This window comes from Megalopta genalis, chromosome 6 (assembly GCF_051020955.1).
Source record: "Megalopta genalis isolate 19385.01 chromosome 6, iyMegGena1_principal, whole genome shotgun sequence".
Classification (NCBI taxonomy): Eukaryota; Metazoa; Arthropoda; class Insecta; order Hymenoptera; family Halictidae; genus Megalopta; species Megalopta genalis.
In genome coordinates, this window is record NC_135018.1 from 403,803 (window position 1) to 428,039 (window position 24,237).

A 24,237-nucleotide genomic window follows, 5' to 3' on the forward strand; every position below is an offset into this window, starting at 1 on the left:
GCGCAATGTTAACAATCTGTTACAATTTCTCCTGAATATCTCTAGGACAGCTTGATCCATTGATTGCAAAAACAAGGTAACATTCGAAGGTTAAAATGTGACCTCAATTTCGCGTTTGCCAAGTGGGAAGGCGCTTTATCAACATATTCAGTCGCCTCGGGAAGCACGTTAACGCCTTTTCAAAGGACGATTTTAGCGATCTTTAATTGCTTACAGCTCGTGTCAATAGAGTTATCGCATATAGTTAACACATAAGTTATCGAGATCTACAAGATACATTTTTTACATTTTCGTTACGGGCTCGGATAAAAGAAGTTAAAAATCGAAACATATATTGCAACGATTTTCACGGTTCGAAGGATGGGGGACCCTTTCGTAAAATGGACCATGGTAATTAATAGCGAGATTAAATTTATTGTAATACTATCGATATAATATTTTAATAAGAATACGATAATAAATAAATTATTATATATTTACAATAAATACCGTGTATAACGCATTCACGCAAACGTTTATGTACAAACAGGCAAAAACTATCGTCACTTACATTCAAACGGTAAACGCCATACGTTACAGTACTAAACACATGCATTTCATTCTTAACGCTGATTATAAACACACGAACGATAAATTCTAATCACCGTATTAAAGTGGTATTTCCTCTTGAACTTTGCCTGCTATCAATCTCACAATACTCCCTAGCTGCTGTCAATAAAGCGAACATACGTAATTTACGAAAATAATAGTTGTGCAAACAATCGAGGGGATCGGAGCGATGGTATAAGGTATATTTCCTTCGTTGTTTGAAACAAAGAACGTTCTCGTTTACTAACAAGGGTTTCGTGTAATAACCAAATTTACAGCGCAGTCGATTTATAGGTAAACTATAAGTTATTTCACTTGTCGTTTGAACATTCTGGCATGCGGAGATGTCGTTTCAACACTTTCGAAATCGTGACTTACACACCGCTACGACTTAAACACCCTCGATGATCACTCGCGTCGCAGATAAATTGGTACGATTCGTGCCGAAGAGTTTGTTCATTCAAAGTTTGTTTATTCTATGATTCTACGTACGTTACAGCCGTTATGGTTTTGTGTGTACGTATTTATTCATCAAATGGAAATAATCTCTCGATGTCATGGCGATACGATTATTAATATCATTCTACTTCCATACTTTCGATCGCTTTTACCTTTTCCGTGTATCCATTTTCCACGGATGCCTGTCTTGCCGATTTCAAAGCAGCGCCTTTGCTTTCCGTTATGGGATCGTTCCATTTCTGAATTTTGCTCGTGCCGAACAGAACGAACAGAAGATTTCCAAGGAAGTAGATTATGGCTGACAAGAAGAATATGTTCCTCCATTGCGACACGTCCGACTGAAAAAACACAAATACGAGTATTACGACGAGTGTTTCCAACGAGCACAATTCGCCTCGGGTAATAACAATTGTAACAAACAGATAGAATAGGATCCTGTTGTTATATTATTTCAAACGGTTATTTCTTATTTTCATATCGAATAAAATTTTGCCAGATCTGGCCATTGTATCCTGTAAATAACAGGTGCTCACCGGTTCCGTGACGACTATGCTCGCAACCAATGGCGCCAAAATGCTGCAAACATTCGCAACCGTGTTCGTGATGCCCATTAGAGTGCCGGCAAAGTTCGGGCTGAGATCCATGTGGTTCACGTTGTGCCCGCAGTAAACGAAAACGTTGCTAGCTACAGCGAGTATCAGAAGAGCCACTGCTATTTCAGGGTGCTCTTTCTCGACGTATCCGAGAGCGATCAATGCTATCGCCGGGATCCATTGACCGATCGAATTGCAAATCTTCCTCGAGGTTCCAACCGAAATGACGCCCTTTCTGATGAGAAGGTCCGAGAAATAGCTGACCGGAAAACTGAGAATCCATGCGGTCAGATACGGTAGCGCCGTCAGCATGCCATTCTAAACGGAATGCGATTAACCGGTGAGCGATTAAACTTATTCGGAAGAGGATAAGTTAGATAACGTGTACAGTGCGTCAATATTCGGACACCTTTCCAAAGGGATAACTTTTTCAATATATTTTTGTGAGACCAAGAGCATTTTTAATTCGCTCTCCCTGTGGTTTTCAACTATCTGCAAGTATAATTTACTATTTTAAGTCACCTGTTTGATGTCATAGCCCAAGACGGACGCCATGTATGACGGAATTTTCGTTAGCAGCATCCAAAAGCCCCAATTATGAGCGCTCTGCGTCGCCATCAATGCCCACATAGGAAGGCTGGTAAACATTGCTCGCCATGGTGTGGGTAATTTCTGAAACGTTATAGAATTTATCAATATCATCGTTATAGTATGTAATTTTACATGTTATTATATAATTCTACACCATAAAAGGTTGCGAGTTATTCGAATTCTACGTACAGTAATTTCTCCCCAATTCGCGCTCAAATTGCGCGCAAAAATGGACAATTTGGGAAAAGGACACACGATTATTCGAGTCTCGCGTCTCGTTTTTATAGTTGTAACTACAAAAACGAGCCGCAAGACTGATCCGAATTTGGGAGAAATTCCTGTATTACTTCGCGTATTTACCTCCTCAGTTTCCGTTACTCCAAGACTAGTCTCGATGTATTCTTTCTCGTCCTGTGGTATGTTCGGATGCTCGGCCGGCGATTCCTTGCAAATGAAGAAGGCGAGCGAACCGGACACGATGGTGATGCCACCCCAAACGTAGAAACAGCTGGGCCAGCCTGCAGATGAAACCGACAGTAGGCCCGAACTGAGCAAACAGATGACGTTCCCGATCCAACCGCCAGCGTAGACGAACGTCGCTGAAACGAACACGATCCAGGTAAAGTACAGCGAGAAACGAACGCTATTGCAAATGCAATTACGAATTACATCGTAATATAATCGAACGGAGATCCGAATCACTTTTCAAGTATGATTCCTCGAGGAATTCAATTTGTAATTCTGCGTAACTCTCCGAAGAATAATACAACGAACTATCTCGTCGTTGCATATGACGCGCAATCGATCGGTGTACTTACACATTCGACCCCGCTCTTCCGTGGGCACCCATTTGGAAAGCAGCGTGTGAAGACAGGGAAGCACGGTGCCCTGACAGAATCCTGCAATTACTCTCGTAACGCATACCGATTCCCAACCAGCGTACTTCGCTGCTGCTGGCACGAGAAGGGTTACTAAACCGCAGATGAACAGCGCGAGAGAGAACAGCTTCTGAGCTCCCCAACGGCGGGCAATTATGCTTCCAACGAGTTGCGTGCACACGTAACCCCAGAAGAAGGAGCTCAAGATGATGTCTTTCGTTGAATTGTTCCATTCGAATTCCTACAAGACAAAGAGAAAACGATATTAATAGATCATTGTTCTAACGCGCAGTGGGCTGATGAACTTTGGGTATGCGAGTAAAATCGTTGAAAGTTTCGATCCGATCACAGTCCGATCGGGCCGATTGCAGCTGAAATATACACTCGCGACAGAAAGTACGTTAACGCCGATTCAAATGGAATAAAACTATATTTTTGTGAATGTTAGACCGACTAATTTTTGTAGAGAACGAGTATATAAAAATTGTTTAAATTGCAATTGATTTGGAACGATACAATGATAATACGTTCGTAATTCTGATTGGTTAATTTCGTGTTATATCATCTTTATAGGGATAATTTACTGTGCTGTGAGCTACGATTCCGGAAACGATTGTATCTGTTCAAAGTAGCTGCTCCGATTCTCAAATTCTCAAATGTTTTTCAATGAAACTGAAAACAACGATCGTTAATGGTACAGCAAGAAGATAAAATGAAATTAAAATAAAAGTAAAGAGATTCATACTTCGAAGTCAGGATTCGCAGTGGAGGCATTCGTCATTGCTTCCAGTGTCACGGACGTGGTAACTCGAACGGCGTAACAACATAGAAAACCGAAGGCCAGCAAAGAGATTTGCACATGTCTACATCCGAACCAGGCTGCAAATTACGAATGAAACGATAAATAAACTATAAACCGACTCGACGGTACGTCGAATCGAAAAGTAGCTGGATTTATCGATAGAATATACATAAAACGCTGTGAGCGCGATGATCTAAACCAAAAATTTAACCGAGATTTTCGATACAATAGAATTATTCATCTTTAATCGTCTTTGAATCTAATCCACTGTTTGCTCAAGCTTAAACCCGATGGACGATACATCTTGACGTAACCAGTAAAATAACAGGTTTTGTGCTTAATATTATCTGTACCTAAATGAAAGTAAATAAAAAAAGATATAAACGAGACGACGATAATACAAAAATAGATGACGATAATGGGAAAAAGATCTGAACACAATTTATCTTGCACGTGATTAAAACGAACCGTGGATTTCGAAACTCCTAATGTTAAACGTGAAGCAAATACAAAGTATGTATAAAACTTATGTTCTCGTTTCGAGACTATCGCGGCGCATCGTCGCGATATCAGGAAGCTATAAAATCTAATCTCGAATGTTCAGATACATGCCTTCTTATATTCTTGTTGAATTCAAGAGGTGAAATTTTGTTGAAATCGCTGACCGCATATAATATATAATTCATTCTTATAAATCCTTTTATAATTTAGTCCGTACTGGCACGAGCCAAGCGGCAAACCAATATATTGTTTATAGTACGTGATGCGTACGTTTTCGTTTATTTTTTCCATGGCATCGTCTTATGCGTTTCGCAGGTTCGTATTACTTAGAGATAGAGGCACAAATATATATCTTGAAAACAAGACAAAATTTGACCATTTTTCATCGTTTTATTAAACTGTGAAAGGATTACTGGCGATGCAGTATAATGAGAAGTGCGGCATTTAAATCCAGAAGCGTCGAATAAATCTGGAAAGGAAAACGCCGCATATCACAATTTTATAAAATTCATGTTTGGGCATTAATCGAGCTTTTCAATACACTTTTGCTCCTTACTTAGAAATAGAAGTATAATAGAAATATTTTATAGGTTATTATAGGTAATTTACACGAGTGCCAAGCATTATCGTGTCGCTCTTCATACTCTCTTTATCGCAAGATTCCTTTTCGATTAATATTTGATTACATCCATTTGGATTTAACTACAATTCTATAGCTTACACACACAATTGAAAGATCGTCGAGGGTTGATTAGAAATTCGTAAATCTCGGACGTACGATGCGATTACAGCGAGGGATTAGAAAAGAAGAGGGAAAATCGGTGCCTCGAGAAGAAGCAGATTAAATCAACGCTGGAAATCCCACCGTACGTACACATAAGCTCGTATCGTGCTCGTATCTGCAATATCCAGCAGATTTGAAATAAAAAATAAAAATAAATATGTTTTCAATTTATTTCATGTTATAGGCACGTGCGGTATGCATCAGCATCCGGTAGTATTATCTAATCGGCCCAAATATTTTGGAAAATGCAAATTTTTACATTTACAAAAAGTATGAAGTAGCCACAGATTCATTTTTCTCAATCGATTCAATAAATTAATTATTTTTGTCGTGAACGCGCGAAATCCGCGGTCTAACAATAATAATTACACGTTCGCTCGCTATATACAAATGCATGGATTCACAATGATTCTTGTCACTCCAATTTAGACGTCGTTAATCTATTACCGGTTAATGTATCACCGGTAGCTCATCGGTATGCAACTGCATACAGCATTATTGCACCGCGCGACCTTTATAAGGAGGTAGGCGATAAATGACCAAGCGTCGATTCAATAAAATAATATGTTTGTCTCGGTGAACGTAACCGATATGATATTAGCGAATCTGACGCGAAATATTGTTCTTAATTATTGCACGTTATATAAATATAGAGATTGTACGAGGATAAATATGCGAACGAGGCAGATTATCGAGGCACAAGTGTCTCATGAATATCGTCTATGCGAACTAGACAATTCGCTCTTCGAACAACGTCGACTGAAAAGTTGTGCAACGAATACCGCGTTCGCATTATTATTATTATTATTATTATTATTATTATTATCGGTCTAGGAATCATAATTCGAATCCGTGAAGGAAATAGAAATAGACATCGTAATGGAACCCGGACGGTTCTTTCACCGTTGATACGCTTAAACGATCGGACGCGCGTATGACCTATGTACCGTGCGTGTACCAGTGGAATCTAAATTTAATTTCACGTCCTAGCGCGTCGAGCGGGAGAAGAAAGTTCAATAAATTTATCGCGGCTGAAGTGCTGACCCGTATCGTCGAGTCGGTATTAAAGACGACGCAAACAGAAAGTCATTCCGTACAGGAGTTATCGTTGCACATGCACTCGGGTAGAGAAACAACCGCAGTCTGTGTTCGCTGCATTCCATGGCCAAGCAATGCAGAGAATGCGGACGAGCAAATCGTTCATTTCGCGGCTCTAGGACATCGCGAGAAATCTGACATTGAGGAATCGACGTCACGTTTTGGAATTCAAAGCGATTCGTCACGTACGTATGCTACACGCGTTGCAGAAAAATTCATTATCTTGTAGCACGTTGCTTGCAAGCGTACGCCGTGCTTCGAATAGTCCTTGTAATTCGACAACTCCGAGTTCAAACGCACACGACATGGTTAATTAACGTTCGGTTTCTGTTCGTGCGTTATTATGAATAACGAACGAGCCTCCGATGAAACGCTCTCGCAGCAATCTCTGTTCAGATTCGTCCCAATCGGCGATTTTCATTTATCTTCCTTCCGTTGTGGCCGCTGTGCTTGTTATCTCTCTACGACGGTGTTGTAAAACGTGCAATTACAAACAAAACGCAGTCCGTGTGAAGTGAAAATTCGTGAAAACCGCGGGATCGTTTCTCGGGCAATGATTTCTGGTTGCCGCGTAGGGGTTCGTGCGAACAACGATTTAGAAACGGCATGTTACTTGAGTGTTCGTGCTCAAGATTTTTTATGCAAAATATGTCGATGTTACAAATATATGTCGTTGTTGTGGTCCAGTGACATTTTCGGAAGAATAGAGACAATTCGTAAAGAAAATAGGTGGCGAATAGGTGACGATTCGGGAAGAGTATGCAGCAGAGGGTTGTGGAATTTGTATCGTTTTTTAGAAACGATTACCGAGTCGAGGGTACGCGTAGGTACATAAATCAACGCAGCAAGTTTCACGATTGTTTATGATCTTGCAAAATCAATTAAACAGTTCGCGGAACGACATTCACGTGACGAAAAAATGGTTGGACAAGTGGGAGAATCCCAGCACGTCATGAAACACAATTTTAAATCAGGGCAAGCGAGGCTAATCTTTGCAGAAATCGTGACAAATAACGTCTTATCGCTGATTAGTGTCACTAAATCAAGATCCGATTGATTTTTTACGTCATCCCTCGGAACGATTAATACACTGGCAAAAACGATGGCAATTTGAAACTAGCCCTGTCGACAAAATGTAAAAGCTAGGACAGTGGTAACAGTTGAAACGAGCACAATGATTCGAAATCTGCGGCCGAACGTCGATCGATGTTATTTTTTAGCGAGGAATATCGTACGTCGCGCGCAATCCCGCTCGGTTAACCGATCTACTGGAATAACGCGTGCCGGTCGAATATAAAATGATCGCTCGAAAAACTGACTGATGAAAATACCTTCGGGTTTTGTTGCCGGTATCTTCATTTTCTCCGAGATGGATATAACGGATACCCTCTTCATGCTGTGCGAGTGCGTCATGTTGATAACAAAATTGATTGGCGCCGCACGATTTCTTCGGTAGGGTCGAGTTCCGAGTTTACACGCGAAAAAGACACTACGATCCATCAATCAGTTGATCGTGGTTTTATAGTCCATCACCGAAAAGGGATTCTCCCACTCTTCTTTTCCAGCATGTATGCTCTGCGAGCGTATAATATGTATACAATGTGGACGGACACAGACGCGGCCACGTTGTTATCACTTTTTCTCCTTATGTAATTAAAAACGCATAATATAATTTGTTCTAAGCCGCCGACGATAATGTCGAAGAATACCGAGTAGCGGACAACGCATGCTAACTAGTAAATTACAAATCCGCCGATGGTTGCATAATCGTTAGTCACTCAATAAAATCAAGACACTATTTCAGGATAGTAATGCAAGCATTGTAATTGTTGATGTCGGAAAAAATTAAAACTGAAAATGTACCCAGCGGAGACATAAGCCGCCGCTAAATAATTGTGTAGATTAAAAAGCAATTTTGTAATTGCAATGGTCAAACGTTCGATATTATATCTGGAATGATTTCTGACGCGATAAATCTTCTACAACAAAGAAAATCTCGTGACACAGAATCTGATATTTACGTTGATAAGATCCTTCACGAAAATCGTTACATCCAACTAATATATATATATATATATATATATATATATATATATATATATATATATATATATATATATATATGTATTCTAACGTAAATGCCGTTATCAGTGGATTGTGTAATTTTTTTATTTTGTCCACAATATATCCGTGAATATTAGGAATACCTCCAAAAGATTACGAAATATAATTTCATTCGTAAATACACAATTTCTTTGATTTACATTTAATATTCTCATGCCGTTTGAGATAATCGTATTACGTTGAATTCCCTATTGTTATTCGCAATAATTATATCAGCAACACCGGTATCGCTCAATAAGAAATGTTTAAAACGAAGTTACATCCGCATTATTTTTCCGAGTCTTTCGAATCTAATTAAGTACTGAACTCTAAAGTGTTTTCGTTATTGTGCACGTCATGATTTTTATAACGACTGCCTCGCACTTTATTTTTAGATAGATAGCATTAGCAAAAACAGTCGGAAGACGGAAATCCATGTCTCCGTTTATTTTCTCTAAAATTACGTACACGCGATAATATTTAGGTAAAAAATACAGGTGCATCATTTTCTTCAGCTAAATGAAGCGTTTATATAATTCTCGAATATCTGTATAACGAATCTTCAACTATCCGCTCGCTGCATTCTTCTCGTTAATCGCTTAATTCATCAATTACCTAATAGCACCGTTCAATAAATTTTAACTTTTTCCTGCATTCAAATACATGCCACGTACATATGTACGTAAATTCTCATGCGCCGAACGTTTTTCTCCATCATCCGCAGTTTTCCAAAAACCAAATTCTTTGCCCTTAATTCTAACTATTAATTTTCTTTCGAGCTTCGGAAATGTTGTCTGCTTCGACCATAAAAAACCGTTTAAATAATTCTTACGCAAGAACACATTCCGTAAACTCTTCAAAATAGAACGGAATATTTTTCTTAAAACGCCATAAATATTCCAACACGTTTAAATAATGTTTCAAGACTGCGAGATTTCTTCGACGGGCCAATTTTTCGGACATTCTTCGATTTATTCTGAAAATTAACAACTTCGGGCAAAATCTAACTAAAAAAGTGTTCGCGAATGCAGATTTAATTCAACAACTTTCAGAAACTGAAAGTAACGGAGAGAAACAGCTGACGGATTTCGTACGCGACGCATCAATATCTGCGAGAAGAATTCTATTTACTTTGCAGATATATGTATGTCCATAGATGAAGTATCGTGTATCGCTGTTGATATTGCCACGGAGGTGTGACAATTAGTATGCGACATACGACAAGGAGAAATGAATACATATATATACTCGATCAAGAACACAGCAGTGAAAGAAAATACTTTTCAGCCTGTTCTATCTTCGTGGAAACTAAGAAAATCAAAGTGATACGAAAATAACCACTACAAGATAATGGTATTCCAAATGGATCCTATTGTTATTCCTGCGACATCGTCGATGTCGCTTCTTACGCAATTTTACCTGTACCACATACCGTAATGGATCGGTCCTAAACAAACTTTCGTGCACTATGATATTACACGAAGTTTATGGATACGCAGGTATGAAACGAACAGTGCCGTCTAGCAACTTATGACAAGTCATATTTTTGCGAATACGCGTTCAGTCAGTGCACGATTAGATTAATGCTATCGATTAGAAATGCTGTTGATTGAATTAGATTAAATTAATAAAACTGGAATTTTTGCTATCATCGAGTACGTGTAAATTACAGATACCTACAAAACGCATTGTTTGCTTCCTCCTAGGCTCTAATAAAATAATTAAAAAAAACACATCGTTGCTTTATCTTTCGTCGTCGCTCCGATCAATTACAATTTCTGCAAGTATTGTTTAGTTAACTAGTTAACTAGTTCCTTTAACATCTCGAAGAAATTCAAATCGGTTTAGATTTCATTGATTAGAAATTAAAAGGTGTCCGAATACTTTCGCGAGCCACTGCATCAGATCGAATCACTTGAACTTTTTAATTATTATTCGAACAATTTAACGAACAATTTAAAATCGTGCAGTTTTTCACGACTTTCGTCAAGTACAGTGAATTCTCTCCAATTGTCATCGGTACTCCAGATATTAACAAAAAAAAACTTTAAATACTGTACATTGAAAGCAGTGTTCCGCCTTCAGCATTTCTGCCGAAGTAATTTTGCCTACCGCGACGCATCGCCTATAATTTCAAATCCAACAGTTGATAAAGTAGGCTTTAATATCTATAGGATGACCTAAAATTAGTTACCATATCTGCTAGTAAGTGAAATTAACTTTGGTCTGGTTAATTTGTTCAGAGACTTAAGATCAGTACAGACATTGCATGCAATGCTTTTTTTGCAATGCTGGCATTGTAAAAGCTTATGAAATTAACGTTGTAAATGCCTATTTGCACGTTACTAATTATGTAATTAGTAGAAATAATTGTTCAACTCTCCATAGAAATAATTACACTATATAAAGCATTTCTGTCTCGCGTCGTATACGCTTACCGCCTCCGAATAATATTCAGTGCTCGTAGCAGAAATGAAATATACAAGATACTCGCTTGTTGCTAATATACTTATTTATTGTGAACTATCGGTAAGCGCGATACGAAATGGAAAGGGTGCTCCAGTGCCCCTCGAAAGTGAGACTGAAAAGCTCATAAAACGCAATGTCTGTACAGATCTTAAATCCGTGGCGATAATCGAAACTACCCCAACGAAGATACACGTGTGAGTAACGTCTGGATAGGCGTTATTCGATGCGTTTAGCAATGCCGCATATACTGCTTACAATGTCTAAGATTAAAAGTTTTTTGTGAACAACTTGACGGCTACTAAATGTCCGAAGCTAATATTTTATACTCGGATCCTCTGCCCGTCTCTTATACACCCTCCATATGCCATCTTGATCGGCGACAGATCTCATTCGGAAGTTTATTCAAAGGTAGTATCACTAGCACGTTCCGCGTTGACTCTGTAGAGAACGCTACAAGTGCTAATTTCATAGAATTGTATCAGCAAGGATAACTTGTTTCTCACTTTCATCGAGATAGGATATTGGAGCCGATCGCTATCTTTGATTTTTACTCGGGCGTAATTAACTTTACATTTATCGAATGAAACATATTAAATTTTGTATTTTTTTGTCTCGTTTATTTTGTAATAAAAAAATTGTGATACATCTTATTCGATAAATATAAAGTTAATTATGCCCGAAAACGAGCCAAAGGCGTATCAATTGGTCACCCCACAGTAACCGACTCCACTACCCTAGTTTTTGTTTCTCATATCCTACATGCTACGATCGGTCACGAAAATATTGGGACAATTTTTAAAACGGAGTACGCAGCTTCTTTATAATTGGTCCAAGCCGTCTAAATTTGTTCGATTATGTTCGAAGGATTAGTTTACCTTACAATGAGTCGATCGAATTACTATTAAAATATTATTTTAATATATTCAAGCGATATGCAGGATACACACAATATGCGGTTTATGTATGATACAAAAAACTTAATGCAGGCCTTCGAGGCCTTCACACATTTTATCTTGGCCTCGTTGATTTTTCTATTTCCTACAGAAATCTACATTCGAATATGTACATTACCTTATCTCTATCGTTTTGTCGAACTACGTTATTTCTAATGGCTGCCCCATGATTCGTTTAGAACTATAATAATTAATATGGTAAGAACAAACGTTCGGATTTATTTACACATTAATTTAGACTAAAATTTATACTTCGTAAACTATTATAGAACTCTAATTGTACCAATTCGACATTGATTCAATATTTTAGCTTGTGCAGTGTCGATAGTTTCAAAGTAATGCTTGTTTTGACCATAGTTTCGTCGATGAATCAGTCAGGTTTTCGCGTCGAGATTGAAGACCAATCGCGACAACGTCCGAACAACTTTGAGTATTAATCCTAGTTATGAGTCTCGTTTGACTGCGAACATCGTCTTTGTACGATCAACAATTAAATGCTAAACTTCGTTACTAAATATCCCGGATTCGTTTGCTTCGCGACTGCGCAGAAGAAGAATCGCATTCTTCGCGATTTCGTTGACTCGAGGGAAATAGACGACGCACGAAAGTATCGGAATAGAACATGCGCAATTTTCAATCGATCGGTCCTAAAGTTTTCGGATTTTGTGAAACCTCAGTCTATATCGTATCGTAAAGTACTTTACATTCCACACCACGTTTGTCCAACTAAATAAAACTAACGCATTGTCGTAATAGATGGACAACGGATAATGGAACAAACTACCGGAGTATTTCCGCGATAAAAGTTAAAAATGATCATCGCGGTAAAGTCCGAGCATGCTCGGTCTCGAATCAGCGAGGCCTAGGTTAAACAATTGGTTTGTGCGCCGAGAGAAGGAAAAGATACTTGTGTTCTTTGCATTTTGTCTGTCCAATGCAAACGAAACCGCTCGTCCGAATAATTTGGAAAAGTGTTTAGGAACTCGTTACAGTAGGAAAAAGGATGAATACCCTTTAAGGGAACGTAGCGTTGCAAGATGCTGTCGTTGAAACGAGTACAATGGAATTTTACAATCTAAACTTACGAAATACGTAATGACCCGTTCGGTACGCAACATTTCCCACCGATTCGAATGAACGCGATAAGATCGTATCGCGCGCTTACGCTACTACAGATTCTTTTTTACTCGGATTCCGAGACTCCGAAGATGCGGGGTCGTTCCACGATTGTACTTCACCTTGGCCGAATATAATGAAAATTAAGTTCCCTAGGAAATAAATAACGGCGGAAAGATAAAATACTATCGACCAATGAGCTCTGCTGTCCTGAAAAAAATATAGAACGTGTTATTGGCGCAAACCTCGTTGTCTGAGAATGATTACGATTAAAGGTACCTCGTGCTTTTCTATGATGACTCCACAAATGATCGGCGCGATTATCGCGATTACGGACGCGATGCAGTTGGTAATAGACATCATTGGTCCAGCAAAATTGGGGCTCAGATCGACGTGGTTTATTTGAAATCCGCAAAGTGCGCCGGCATTTAAACCGACGGCTATCGCGAGCATGGCCACGACCACGCCGGAATCTGCGATCGGCACCGCGGCAAGACAAATCAGAGCGATCGCTGGTCCCCAGTGTGCGATAGTGTTACACACTTTCCTAGTTGTTCCTCTTGAGGCGCCCCTCTGAAGGGCGTAATCGGCGAGCCAACTGATTGGAAAACTCAGAAGCCACATCATCAAATAGGGTAGAGCCGACATCAGACCGTTCTAGAAAATAGAAACGTCTCAGAAACAACGCGCGAAAGAAAGCATTGCCTGAAATATGCATATATCATCGACGATCGTAACGTCGAATAAATAATTACATAATTACCTGTGCCATATCGTACTTCAAAACTTTGTTCATGTAAGTTGGCATTTCGGTGATGAGGGTCCAGTAACCCCAGTTCTGACAACAATGGACAATTATAAGGGCCCACATCGGCACCGACGTGAAAATTGCTTTCCATGGTATCTTGATCGCCTGACAACAAAATAATCTTAATGCAGTCGAAGCAACGATTATGTCAAGGTTATATCGTGCGAAGGTCACGTTACTATAGGTCATTGGATTCGTCTCGATCTTAGCCATCGCGATGCAACGATAGAAATATATAATCCCATTTTAAAAAAACATCGATGACCTTGAAATCTCGAAAGATATGACCCTCGAGAGAAAACGATTTCCACCGCGACGCGTGTTCCTTTGAACCAAACAATTTGTTCGTTAAGCATTTCCGCGCATCGTTACCGATAACGGAGATATCGCTTTGTAACAGAGTTACCGAGACACCCTGTATATTCTCTTTTATATTCCGTACGAAAGGTCATGTTGTTATAGGTCCTTGAAGTCGTGATCTTGACTGTTGCGTGACATTAATGAACATATGTACAATCCCATTGAAAACGACGTTTCAATTATCGCGAAATGTCGTTTGTTTTTTAAGATATTGAATTTTGGGTTACTGGTCGTAACCATGCTTGTGATAATACTTAACAATAGCGTTAGCGTCGATATCGAGTGCATTGTTCGCAAGAAATTTTACGGTTACGGTGTTCGAACGTTTCTTGTATATGTAGCATGCTGTGTTTGCATCATACAAGTGGAATCCAGAAATACGAGATGCAAGTCTACTCATGTGGAAAATTCTTGTTGCGCTTGTATCCAATATTTAAATTGTGCATTATATAATGCTTGGTTTACGTCGAACAGGAATTTAATTAATGGAAGAAATACTTTCCAACGCGTCGAAACGTTAAACGGTCGTTCTTCGAAGGTTTTATCAAACCGAAATTCGTTTCTATTCGCCTTTCCAAATTGCAGTATCCTCGTTGTAATTTTTTTATAGCTACGGAAACGTTATAGTACGATTTTATGCATTCTCCTCTACGAAATGCTTCTATTTGTACAAAATGTTTCTTCGAATAGCATCGTAACAAGTATAACAAATTGCCGCCGCATCCGGCAACAATTATGAGACCGACTGCTTCGATTATCTAATCTCTAATGCATGTTACATACTAGTAACATTATGCGAATGTAGTTTGTAGAACAAACTCTCGGATTGCATAGCTATTTTAGAAGTGGTATTCGAGCCTTTGAGACAATTTCAGTGACAGGCACATTCTTTATCTAGGACAGTTTCCTATGCGATAATCAGGCTTATAAATGCTAGCCTTATAAATACAGGGTGTCCCGTAGCACGTGGGAATAGATTCTACAAAACTTTGTTTTCGAGTTAAGACGAGTAGATGCGAATGTAAGAAAAAAACTCGCCATGACTGAGAAACAAAATCAAACGAGACTTTATGAACTTTTTTTTATCATTTTCACGCGTAGAATTTATTCCCGACGATTCCTATTCCCCACCTGCTACAGGCCACCCTGTGTATACACGTATACGACCCGTTCGAAGATTCGCAGTTAATTATCTAGCAGGAAAACTCTAATGGGGAAACAGCAATGGTTCTACGAGACACCGTCGAAGATAATTACAGGTAACCGTAACAAAATATATAAACAAATCGATCCTGGCTATTCCGATTCGAACGAAATTTCTCGAAAAATCTAAGGGTGCAAAGCGGTGTTTCTAGAATCCTGTCGAACTTATCAAAATCAATCAGAGTTCGACGGTAATAAATAAAGCAATGTTCGCTCTAAAAACATAGATACAATTTCCGGATACGGATCGTCGAATTTTATACGTACTTCATTTACATAATACGTACGCAACATGGTTAAGTAACTGTGTCATTTAATCTCATGGTTGTTACTCGATACACGTAACGTTGCGGTAATTAACAAACTCATAACGATGTTATTAGAAAAGAATTCCGTGGACAAGGAAAAATATTTGTTGAAGTAGACTCGACGGGCTCTACATACGTATGCATCCAGAATTCACGCCCACCACCTACGCTCCGCAAATGGCGCAATCGTTTTTACGATACCTACATCCCGTGAATCTTAATTTCAAAATCCAGCACGAGCAATTTGACAAGGTTAAAATGCCCCCTATCGAATATAATAAATTCCGTTTCGAATATACTTCGATAATGCCGATAGACGACCGCTTGTTTCGCACCGCGATTCTTTCTAGTCGAAGAAAAAGTGTAACGCGACAGAGTCGATGTTCCACGATAACAAAGACTGCAGATTCTCACCGCTTTGTTCGACGATCCCTCCTCGTCTTCGGAAGTCTTTAAACTGTTCTCTATGTATTGCTTTTCCATTTCCGATATCCGTGGATGCGCGGACGGGCTGTCGAAACCAAAAATGAAGAACATGATGCTCCAAAGCACGGCCAAAGCTCCGAAAACATAAAATATAGACTTCCAACCCAAAGAGGATGCCGCTAAAGCTCCAGAAATCGGAAAGGACAGCACTGTACCGAATTGTCCTCCGGCGTAGGCAAACGCGCCTGGAATAAATCGAACGTCGCTTAGATTAACCCCGAAATGATGCGGAGCCACGTGTTATCACGTGCTCGGTTAAAAATGTCCTCGTTGTATTCGAGTAATAGGATTCAAGATCGATCGGTATGTCTCACCGAATCGCGCTCTCTCGTTCGGGGGCGCCCACTTCGAAAGCAAGGTTTGCGTGCAAGGCAGAAGGCAGCTCTGAGAAAGGCCCATTAGCGCCCTGCAGATACAGACGCCGATCATGTCGCCGAAAAGCGCAGCGATCGGTGTTAAAATGTTGAATATGCCGCAAAGTAGCATGCCCACGGCCAGCAGTTTCTGTCCGCTCCAAACCCTCGCGATGTAGCCGCTTGGTATTTGCATAACCGTGTATCCCCAGAAGAAGGCGCTCAGGATGGTAGATTGTTGCGACGAGTTCCATCTGTATTGCTGAGATATTCATGGATTAAATCCACATGGTAACGATAAATATCAGGGTTCGAAAAAGTTACATTGAAATTTATCGCATAATTAGTCCTAAAGAATACCGGAGACTAGAGTACCGACTAGAATTCGAATGAAATTAAAAAATAAATGCTGTCTCTAACTGGAACAGATAATTAGTTGCTCGAATTAAATTAACGAGTATTCGCTAATTCATCGATCACGGAATTTTCACCCTCCATTTTCGAAATACGGACAAATTTTACAGCATCGGTATTTTTTAAATCTTCGAAAAATGCGACGTACCTCGGAATTAGGAGCATCGATCGGTGATTCCGGTACCATTGCTACGATAGCCAGCGATATGGATACTCGTAGGCAATATCCAATCATGTTCCCCAAGAACCAGAAGACAAGCTGTAGATGACGTACTCCAATTTTACCTGAAACACGCAATTCACGATGTATTTCATCCGATTACTTTTCCTTTCGATTAGTTTAAATAAATTTGAGCCTCTCGCGATCGACAATTTCAAAGTTCGATATCGGTTAGGAACAGATGTTGGAACGAAACGTCGAAAGAGACAGTTATGTTAACCCTTTGCCGTATCCTGACAAATCCAACGCGCGATGGAGATTTTCACGAACGTTATACCGTTCTTTTAAAGCGAAATTGAATTCTGTTTTCTCGTCGTCGATATTCGAACGCTCGAATAAACGTAGGTAATTTTCCAGCTAAAAAATTGTTGTAATCGTACGGCAAGGGGTTAACGAAACTTGTATGTACACGAACGAACCTCTTGCTACCAATATTCATTTTAATTAAACAAGCAGTTATGTTGCAAATTTAGTATTCTGTTCGTCCGTATTTGTTAGGTGTCCGGATAATTACGAGCTACACCGTATATCGTCGTCTTCTCTGTGGACCGACGTCGTGTCGCACGAGGCTTCGGAAAACGGAAAGAGGAAAAAGTAAAGTGAGCTCGGAGGATAGACGATGTCTTCGATAGCCAACAAACATTCCTACGTTAATGAACAACAACGAGAACGCGTACCCTGAATAATCATTGAGGTCCCAGCTGTTTCTGTTTGCGACGAAAACCTTATACTTGACCCAAAACCTGTTCACGAAGGTGAGTCACATTGTACGACGTACAGGCATTTTTCTCTACCGCTGGAACATATTCGGAACGAACAGGTTTATGACGCGAACGGCCGAAGTGTCTTATTTCAGAGATTATGCAGTAATGAACGAAAGCATGCACAGTACGCAGCTTTACGCGAACATGCGTTATTACTTACGTCGCTCCGTCAGTTTGTACGCAACAACAGAGCTGTACGAATAGGACGTTTTCTTTATTATTTCCAACGAGTTGCAGCATCCGTTAAAAACAAAAGCTAAATATCCGAAATGGAGAAACGAGCTCGCACGAATAGTATCTACAAAATCAGATCCAGATTAAGTATTCCGTAGACGGAATCGTAGACGGAATCGTAGATGTTTCGAAAGGAATTGCCGATTTTACGAATTCGAGATAAGGACAATATTCTTGATTATCCGCAGACCGACAGTTTAACTCCTAAATGGTTCCTACTTAAATAATCGACTATCGCGTTTTATCGGTGCTTTCGTCGTCGAAAATTACTATTATATTTCGATTAGGTATATTTGATACCGATCTACGTATTGTAATCTATGTGCGACGTACTCGGTTAAGTGTAATAAATATTGTTATGGAATCGACGCTACGAGCCAGAATAAATTACAAAATCTCTCTCCGTCGAGTAATATTTTTAACAATTTCCTAATACGTTTTGCGATGAATATAAATTTTCGATATGTCAATATATTGTCAATATCTTGTCAGTCGCACTCAATAATGCTTAGATTAAGAGATCTCGATGACCACTTCTTTACGATCGATAATCCCCGCTATTTTATTTAGACAAACAATGATCCACGAAATCAGCCACGTCTAATTTACCCCTGTCAGGTATATAGTAAATTCTCTTCAATTGTCCCTCGGCTTGTAAACGAAAGTGGACAATGTGGAGAAAGAAGGTACTATAATAAATAACCTTGCGGCTCGAATAATCGTATCTCCTTTTCCCAAATTGTCCATTTTTCTTTACAAACCGAGGGACAATTGGAGAGAATTTATTGTACTTGGATTCCCTTGCTGTGATTACGTGTTTGTGGCTACAATACGCGACAATTCACGTCACAGACATTTTCACTTGAAGTTTTAGGTATCAACTTGTCATCGGCACCGGGCGAAGTACCATACGAGCATATGTCTTATCTGAACGTTTATCATTTTGACAGATTAATAAAAATGTAGGATCCGTTCGGATATAAAACAGCGTTACAGGAAATATAACATTGTTCTTTACGAAGGATCTACACAAAGGATGTCATCGTTCGATCATAGTTTTTACCATTGAAAAGAACCGAAGAGAAATGAAAGTAAAGAAAGTTTCGTCCAAGATTTCAAAACGTTATCGGATCAATTCCTCTTTGATTTATCGGAAAATCGTAAAATTGTAACAGCGTGGTACAATGTTTGTCTCAGATAATCCTTGTGGACGTGTCAGTGACATAAGTCTGAAGGTTATAAAATTACTTTCTTATGCCGTCGTATATAATTTGATCGTCGCAATCGATCACAGATACGCTCGCATTATAATCACCATCATCGGTCGAATTCACTCGGTTTTTCCAAATCGAATCTGTCGTTCAATTCGTCAAAGATGACAAGTTATCGCCAACGATAAAACTTGCCGACTATCTTGCCGTTCGATTGCACAAACACTATATGGATCAAAAGTTTGAAATTACTTTTCAAAGTTGATAGAAATCAACGTAATACATGACAAGTATATCACTCGAGCATCTCTTTGTAAACTGTGTAACCAGAGATACAAGGTTTAAATAGCTGTCTGCAAAAATACTAACTTTGTCCTGGCAGAAAATTTCAGCACGGCATTATTTCATTGGAAATGAAAACTAACAAACGATTACACGCTTTTGTTTGATAATGTACAGAAGCTTTTCTGCGCCGCGCTTCAGCCGATACCGATAATAATTTATGTCGACAGGCAAGCCCATTTTCTTCGTTTAAAGTTTGTGTTCTAATTTATTCAAAAATATAGGAAACTGCTACGAGGTTTGGTAGACTTTCAAAATGGGTGGAAATACGCAACAAGTTTTACAGGAATACGTTGAAACAAATGCATTTACGAACATCAAACGAAGTTGCAAACTATGAAAGTCTTTGTCCAATTGGGACATCGATTTAATTATCGTTCGGTTCTAATATACTTGTTACAAAATGATAATACCGATAACGAAAGTATTTTCAAATATTCGGGTCGGTGAGCATACCGCATATTTTCGTATTATTCGTGTACGAAGATATTAAGGGGTAGTAATTACGGTATCTAAACAATTAGTCATCCGACACACTTCCATCCAGATTACCCTTCAGCATCGCATTTTCTAAAATTTCCATCGGATTATGGATACAATTCCGCTGAACTTTGTGTTTTCTGCTTTATCGGCGCGTCATTCTTCTCCCTGTGTTCCGAGTATTATTATAAGACAAATGTACTGCATCGGAAACGCGATAAGGTCGAAAGAAATTATCAAGCTCCACCCTTTTACCTTCTTGGGACACTCGTTGCTTCGCTATCTCGTCATTTCCAACTACGCAGCATATATATTAAGATAGAGATCCCTATTTCACGTGGATCTAGCGTAGCTTTCGATACGTTTCATTGTTTATCCTTGACGGACAATATATGTATATACTTCCATCCACAACGGAATTGTTCGTTCCCCTCGCGATTCCCACATTTTAGTCGAAACGCTATGTATCCGCGGATCGCGTTTACTTTATGCTCCTAACGATGCAGCGTAATCTCGCGTATATTATCTGTTCGACTCGCGAGATTAATACGAGATCGAAACAATGTACGTGTATTTTCCGAGAACACAGCGCCGCAGTTTCTTGTCTTTCCGCCGGAAAAAAGAAACGAAGGCTGTCCGAAAATTTACGGCCTTTCAAACGATAATTTATTTCATCGAGAAGGTCAAGACCGTGTGTGCTTCCAGCTGTGCCATTTGAAAGTGCTGTTATTTAGAACGCCGTTTCGCTTACAAGTACGAGACAAATATCAATGGGTTCTATGGCTTCCTCTTTTTTACGTGTTGCAATCGTAAAATTAACCGTAATCTTAAGTTTAGCGAACAACGTGTTTACACGAGAACGCGATGATACAGAGTGCCGATAAACATCCTTTCAATTTTCCACTTGTCTCCCTAAGATTGTCGGTGAGCACCCATCGAACGTGAAGCGAAATTACGAAAGTTAACTATTTCCGCACGAATAAAAGTATTTTTCGAACGCACCGTGTCCAAATCGATATTAATTGCTGCATAAGTTGCTGCATTTATTAATGTATTTATGACACGTGCTACGCATCAACGTGTAGAGATAAACTCTGCATCTATTGCACGCGGTTGCTTACGCATGGCTGCGCTATCTTACACCGTATTCCTTTAAACTCGAATCCGCAACAACGATCGTAACAATTCCACCGTCGTACATCACCTCTTTTGTAGTTCGACGAATTCGGTATAGCCAAAACGATAAGAAAACATACAATTTCCAGTGCAAGAATTTGTTTTATTTCGAATCTTAACTTAATTAAAATCTCAATTAATCTCAATGTTCAAATTTGTCTCACTCTCTAGCATGTTTGACTATTCATAATGTCGCAAAAAGATCCGCTGGCGTATTTAGAAGAGCGTACAAAATATTCGAAGAAGTATACGAAAGTATCTGAAATATTTAAAAAGTATTTAAAACGGTGTTTGTTGCGATGATTTCATAGTTATAACGTAAAGATCTTTATCTTAGCACAACTACGCTTAGTTTTGACAGCTTGAACGCGTGAAATTAAAAAAATCGTGTAACATTACTTGTGGATAACTAGAATGAATCACTGGTACCGAGTGATTTCTAAGAAATCCATCAAGTTGTAACGCTGATTACGTAAAGCGACGATATCGAATGGTATCGTTGTACGTCAAATTAATGAGATTACAGCTAGTTCGATTCGATTGCGGTGCATTTACAAATATTTACGATCGAAGCTGTACTGGATGCTTCAAAAATGAGAGTCGCGATCGACGCAGCCTTACTCTACACCGCTTAATCGGCAGAGACTTTGTCAAGGCCAAATTCCGTTTGTTGCATCGCATACCACTCGTCCGATCGTTCTATTGTAAAATCATGTAATTATCGTAACGATTGTTTGAATAATTACTATAGAAAACTTAATGCGGGAATACTTGCAATATGATCAGTTGAATAAATACATAGTTGAGCCGAAGGATTCTCCATGCATTGTTAGTGCCAGGGAGTTGGCCTACTGACTTAATCTTCGCGACTATTATTAATCGGCTGATTATTGAAGATTTACTAAGAGAAGATTGCCCAACAAATACCGGCTAGCAAAGATAGACAGTCAAGGATGATCTAGGAAAGATTAACTAACAAATACTGGCTAACAAAGATTAACTAACAGAGATCGATTAGCAAAGATTAACTAACAGAGATTGATTAGGAAACATTGATTAACAAAGATTGATTAGCCAACAATTGATTAACAAAGATTGACAAGAAATGATTATTCTGGATTTCTTTATAACAAATATTTGTTCGTGAATGTTATATTCTCCGAAAACGATAAGCCGACTGCTGATTGGTTAATAACATGCTACCACCGCCAAATGGTATACATAGATTGTAAGGGTACTTTGAACAGGTGAACTATATCTATGCGAATATGTATTCGTTATTATGTATCATGAGCAAACATGTATGCAGTGTCACGAAAGACTTTTATTTTAAATTTTTATTTTGCCAATTAATCCTTGATACGAGCTACGATTGTGTATCGATGTAAAACTAAATTTAAAGAAAGTTTTAATTAAAACTGAATTTTCTTCGAATTTTCGCAAACCGATATATATATATATATATATTCTAAGGATTTATCAGTTGCTCTATCGATATCACTTTGTATGTTTGATGATATCGTTGATAAGATCGATGCAATATAACATAATGCGTAGCTACCATTCGATGATTTATAAAATCTTGTACGAACGCGTAAGAATAGTTTGAAAATTTCTTATTTGGTGAATCAAAATTGATAGAGATGTTTAAAAACGCAGCTCTGCTAAAAGAATCATGAACAGCAAAAATAATTTGACAGTTGTCAAACTACTATTATTTACAATTCGATTTGTCATAAAAACACGAGACTGATAGATTAATAAAAAAGAAATTATATTTCATAGATCTTGTATCGTTGAATTGGCGTATACAAGTTTGAGACAGGGTGTTGAAAAGTATTACAATATTAATAATACAGTTTTAAAATATTAAAAACGTTTCATCGTCGGTAAACCTCTGTGTCAGAAATTACGCAAGAATATGAAGTAAATTGCTTAAAAAATAATTCGTCCAGTTATTACGCTGATATCGCTCGAGTTACACAATTGCAGTTATCGCGAAGATGTCGCAACCAGACAGATTTGCGAAGTTTAAGAAAACTATATGTATACTAATATAATGGATATTACGTTTATTATTATATTATATTTATTTAAAAAAATTTTACACGTAATTCGGTTCCATATGTTATAAGAGCAATCTTTCGAAGTCTGTCACTAATCAACACAGGATTTCAATTGTTTATGGTATATGCGTATATATTAAAATAACACTAAATAAAATTTCCAACGAAAATTCACCGAACTTACATTTCATATTTAGTTTTATTCGATGATTGAAACCTGCTTAACTTTACCTTTAGTTTTTGTGAGAACAATAAAAATTTGCATCACTATCCATACACTATTTATTACTAGATAACAGACATTTAAGTAACTCCATATATATCCGTAGACCAGCACGCAACAATTACTAAGTATTAAACAAAAATTTATTTGTACTATTGACGTTCCTTTGATAGCTTTTAGAGATTTCAGAGTAAACTAGAACTGTCATTAAACCGTCGTAACATTATTAATAGACTGCGTTTCAGCTACTGGTACTTCACATAAATATTTTCGAATATTTTATTGTAATATTTTAAAATTTTTAGCCAAATTAGATTCACATCGATCGATTTGAAAAGATCTTCGAATCAACGGTAGAATTTATGACTGTCAACCAATTTTGTCACCAACTATTTACAAAAAATGTTTCGCATAAAGTAATCGATGATTATTCACACCTGAGGTTTTCGTAGCTTCCCTCTCAAAATCATCATTTACGAATTGCTCCCTCTTTGTAGACATTATTTCTGTCACTTTCAAACACTGACTGTTCAAATTCTAATCTCGTAACTCGATATTACCTATATCACACATGCGCCCCACCGTCAAACGTCCTCCTCTCCTTTTTCCTACAAGTATATCTCGCTAGTTTCCTACCGACAACCTTCACTACAA

The 24,237-nt window shown here is 38.5% G+C and overlaps 1 protein-coding gene across 1 annotated transcript; it reads right to left on the reverse strand.

The window, feature by feature from the left end:
- Positions 1-394: 394 nt before the first annotated feature.
- Positions 395-24,154, reverse strand: LOC117218986 (uncharacterized). Its single transcript, XM_033467788.2, has 14 exons — positions 24,021-24,154; positions 17,016-17,152; positions 16,415-16,715; positions 16,029-16,285; positions 13,699-13,848; positions 13,215-13,592; positions 12,984-13,145; positions 7,626-7,797; positions 3,855-3,988; positions 3,050-3,350; positions 2,592-2,830; positions 2,163-2,312; positions 1,581-1,958; positions 395-1,385 (listed from the first exon to the last, which is right to left on the reverse strand). The coding sequence occupies exons 1-14, from the start codon at positions 24,082-24,084 to the stop codon at positions 1,167-1,169; spliced, it is 3,042 nt and encodes a 1,013-aa protein (XP_033323679.2). The 5' UTR covers positions 24,085-24,154; the 3' UTR covers positions 395-1,166.
- Positions 24,155-24,237: the final 83 nt, after the last annotated feature.

Excerpts from the sequence above, each read along its gene's own strand:
- LOC117218986 (XM_033467788.2), bottom strand. The coding sequence starts at position 24,084 with ATGTCTACAAAGAGGGAGCAATTCGTAAATGATGATTTTGAGAGGGAA. Across the intron at positions 13,849-16,028 it reads AGGGATCGTCGAACAAAGCG|GCGATCAAGATACCATGGAA; the intron begins GTGAGAATCTGC and ends TTTTGTTGTCAG. Across the intron at positions 3,989-7,625 it reads ACCGGCAACAAAACCCGAAG|CCTGGTTCGGATGTAGACAT; the intron begins GTATTTTCATCA and ends CGTAATTTGCAG.